This window comes from Triticum urartu, chromosome 2A, assembly GCF_056163025.1.
Source record: "Triticum urartu cultivar PI428250 chromosome 2A, HENAU_Tu73, whole genome shotgun sequence".
NCBI lineage: Eukaryota > Viridiplantae > Streptophyta > Magnoliopsida > Poales > Poaceae > Triticum > Triticum urartu.
Window position 1 is genome coordinate 735727372 of NC_141874.1, and position 3592 is coordinate 735730963.

The following is a 3592-nucleotide window of genomic DNA, read 5'->3' on the forward strand; positions in this document are numbered from 1 at the left end:
TCTAAAAAAAACCCTCTGTGCATGTGTTCTGTTACCTGAAAAAGGTAAAAAAAAAACTATACGGGTTCATTGTGCTATCATGGAGATCTAACGGCTATGCTAGGTTGATTTACTAAAACAATGATTAGGTGTTTTTGATTATTTTGGGATTTTCAAGAATATTTCTATTTTTTATCTGTATTTTTATTTTAGTATATAATAATAATAATAATAATAATAATAATAATAATAATAATAATAATTATAATAATAATAGATATGTCACAACGTAATAGCAACTAAAATATACTACTAGTGGAATATAGTGAAAATAGTTATGAACTAGGTTGATAACAAACAAGTAGTACGGCACTGAGCCATCGCTTAGCTCAGCTAGATATATTTCCTCGTAGTAAGACAGTGTGGCCTGGTAATTTCTCTCGCGAAGTTGCGGAGTCCATTGATCGTGATTGTGCTTCTACCATGAGCTAATTTAAATCTGACTTTTTCCGGCAAAATAAATAAATATATCAAATAAGTAGATAAATCAACAAAAACGGTAGAACTAGGTGACAGTTTGAGGTCAGATCGACCGGATACACGTTGAGCTTCAGTGCGCGTGTGATTCTTGTCCGGTGGTAATTTTCCACCGCCCGGTCCCACGTGAAAGCTCATGCATGCGTTTGACTCCAGCCGCAAGGCTTATGCTCAGCCATCCATAGTTCTCTGCCGCTTCAAGCACTCGCATGCACTGCCATTTTCTCAACAGCACGACGGCGGCGAGGAATGGGACGTAGTACCATTCGTGAGCTAACAATAGCTATCAGCCAGTGTACGGGCTGTTGCTGCACATCGCCACTAATTATTATTATCCTTGGATCATTCCACAAACCATAGTAGAGAAGACCGGGCATGCATTGCCCAAAGTTGAATCTTTCCGATCGAACATGATCCATCCATCGGCCGGGGACGCGCCGTTTCCCACGGCGCGCTGCCTTCCTTCTTGCCGTCGCTGTTGTGATACTAATGGCGATGTCATCTGCAGGCAGGAGGGACAGGGGATGAGCTCTACACTTGTACTATAAGCAACCGCCAACAAGCGACAGGACAGGCTCCCGATAAAAATCAGTCAATGTGCTCGCAATCAAGCCTACCGTGGCCAGAAGCGTGCGAGGACTCCGGCGGGTCGTTGCGGCGCGGCATTTTCCGGCGCCACTGGCCGTGCCGTTGACGGCTTCACGGGACGACCGCCCGCCACGAACACGACGATCCCCAAGCCCACACGGCTCCGCTCTGCACCAATAAACAAGTCCCTAAACCATTCCGCTAACCCTGGTTACAACGACCCATCGTCCCTTAACCCTGGGTGCGGGTGCGGCCATCCCCTCCGCTGTCACGCAGCGCCATTCTTTTCCGCTACACTAGTCTTTGAAAGGAACCCGCCCGCCCCAGACTTTTTTGCGCGGCAGAACGTTCCGCCGCGAGCTTGGTCAGGTGCGTGCGTGCGTGCGTGCCGGCCTCGCTCTGGCTGCCTATAAGAATACGCCGGCCCTGCCTCCCAAATCATTCCGCGCTTTCTTCCTTGCTCATCGCCGGTTCCCTGAGCTCCCACCCGCCAACGTTCGTCAGTAGGTCAGTGCCGGCCGGGTTGGAGTTGGATCCATGGCGGAGAAGAAGGTTTGTTGCTTACTTACAGTCGACCGAATTGGGAATTGGGATCTCTCTCTCTCTCTCTCTCTCTCTCTCTCTGATTTCAGTTACGGCTCATGTTTGCTGATCTTGTTTTGCTGGCTGCTGCGGAATTCAGGTTGTGCTGAAGCTGGACCTGCACGACGACAGGCAGAAGCAGAAGGCCATCCAGGTCGTCTCCACCCTCCAAGGTAATACTCCCCTGCTTCTCCTTCTTCTCCGGTTCCGTCCTGATCGTGCAGAGGGGCTGGCCAGGATCTTCATCGTGGCGCACCAGTCTGTTCTGTCATCATGCGGCTCACCGAAACCTGTGGCTTCCTCAGGTATCGACCATATCTCCGTGGACACCAAGGACCAGAAGATGACGGTCATCGGCACCGTCGACCCCGTCGTCCTCGTCGAAAGGCTGCGCAGCAAGTTCCCCACGGCGCAGATGCTCACCGTCGGCCCGGCCAAGGAGGAGAAGAAGGACGGCGGCGCCAAGAAGGAAGGCGAAACTAAGAAGGAGGGCGACAAGGACACGAGCAAGCAGGAGGCGCACCCGCAGTACTGGTACGCGCTGCCGCCGTACCACCCGCACCCGTACCACCACGCCTACAGCCGCGAGGAGGACCCCAACTCGTGCATCATCTGCTAATCGGCGCGCCGCGCCGCCGATTTCCACCTCTGTACATTTTGTAGCTGGCCGTGTGCTGCCCGCCGATCGATCATGCCTCCCTGCTACGGTGATCGACGACGGCATGCGCTATACACAACTACATAAGGCCGTGTAAGGGCTTTGCACCGGTGGACCCTGACCCGGCTGTTGTGCATCTGCAAAACAGAGAAAGTTCATGGAGTGCTCTGCTCCCCAATGGTGATAAGAAAGTGCTGAAATAAATAAGCTGTAGGTGCGGCAGATCGAGCGAGCCAGGCACAATGGGATCGTAAAAAATTCAGGCGGCTTGCTAGATTGGCCACTCGTGCATCTTTACATTTACCAACAGAAAGTCTGAACTCTGAAGCTGTCTGGCTGTGCTCCACCTGAGAGTCACTTTCAGTCAGTCAGCGACCTCGATGAAAAAAATGCGAACATGTTTTAGATCTTTTGGACCGGCTTTGATGATGCGGTTGTGCTTCCTGCGACAGCGAGTAAGCCCCAGTGGCACTTCGCTCATAAGTCCTAACACATGATTACGACATAATGCACATGAGTTGTACATTATTATCTGTCCTGATCACAAGACAGGCATTGTTAACTGCAGGTCTTAATCTCTGCCTAACAGCATTGAGTTTTCAGTAATAACTTACATCTTGTGTGTTCTACCGACGGCTGCGAAGAAACCGTGCGCGTTTTATCTGCTCATTAATCTATTTGTTTGACTTTGGCTTTGTGATCATTTTACTTTATTTTATGATTGATGAAGTTGCTACAAGCACCTTTTTTTTTGCAAGAAACCTCCAACCTATTCATTTTCTCGCAAAGCAATAATGTTTCCTCTTCCGATTACAAACAATAATACGACTTAGCAGAATCACAGCTCGTCGAACCTAGAGTTTGGTTCTTCGTAGCCTAGGTACAATCACTCTTAAATCACGTGACAAGGTGTTTGTCCAAAGGAAATCACATTAATGTATTACTTGTAACTAAGGCCCTGTTCGGCAACGCTCCGCTCCACAACTCCCGGAGTGGAGTTGGCGGAACTGTAGTTTAAAATGATGGAGTTGCCATTTAACCATTCTGTAGATTCTAAGAGCGGACCATTACTGAACAGGGCATAAGAAACAATGTTTACTCTCTTTAAAAAAACATACTTCTTTTTTTAGGACAAACAAGAATTATACCAACAAGTCGTACCCACACGCAACATACTGCTCTCCAACAAGGTAAAATATGTGTCTGAGTTATCCACCCAATTAGCTGTCGCTTCATCCTAATCCTAAC

The 3592-nt window shown here is 48.7% G+C and overlaps 1 protein-coding gene across 1 annotated transcript; it reads left to right on the top strand.

Moving 5' to 3' along the window:
• Positions 1-1439: 1439 nt before the first annotated feature.
• Positions 1440-2971, top strand: LOC125528112 (heavy metal-associated isoprenylated plant protein 39). Its single transcript, XM_087545287.1, has 3 exons — positions 1440-1656; positions 1787-1859; positions 1992-2971. Exons 1-3 carry the CDS (start codon positions 1642-1644, stop codon positions 2303-2305), a joined length of 402 nt encoding a protein of 133 aa, XP_087401413.1. The 5' UTR covers positions 1440-1641; the 3' UTR covers positions 2306-2971.
• Positions 2972-3592: the final 621 nt, after the last annotated feature.

What these genes read in the sequence shown, in the direction of transcription:
- LOC125528112 (XM_087545287.1), top strand. An exon ending in GGTCGTCTCCACCCTCCAAG is followed by an intron (nt 1,860 to 1,991) that starts GTAATACTCCCC and finishes TGGCTTCCTCAG; the next exon opens with GTATCGACCATATCTCCGTG.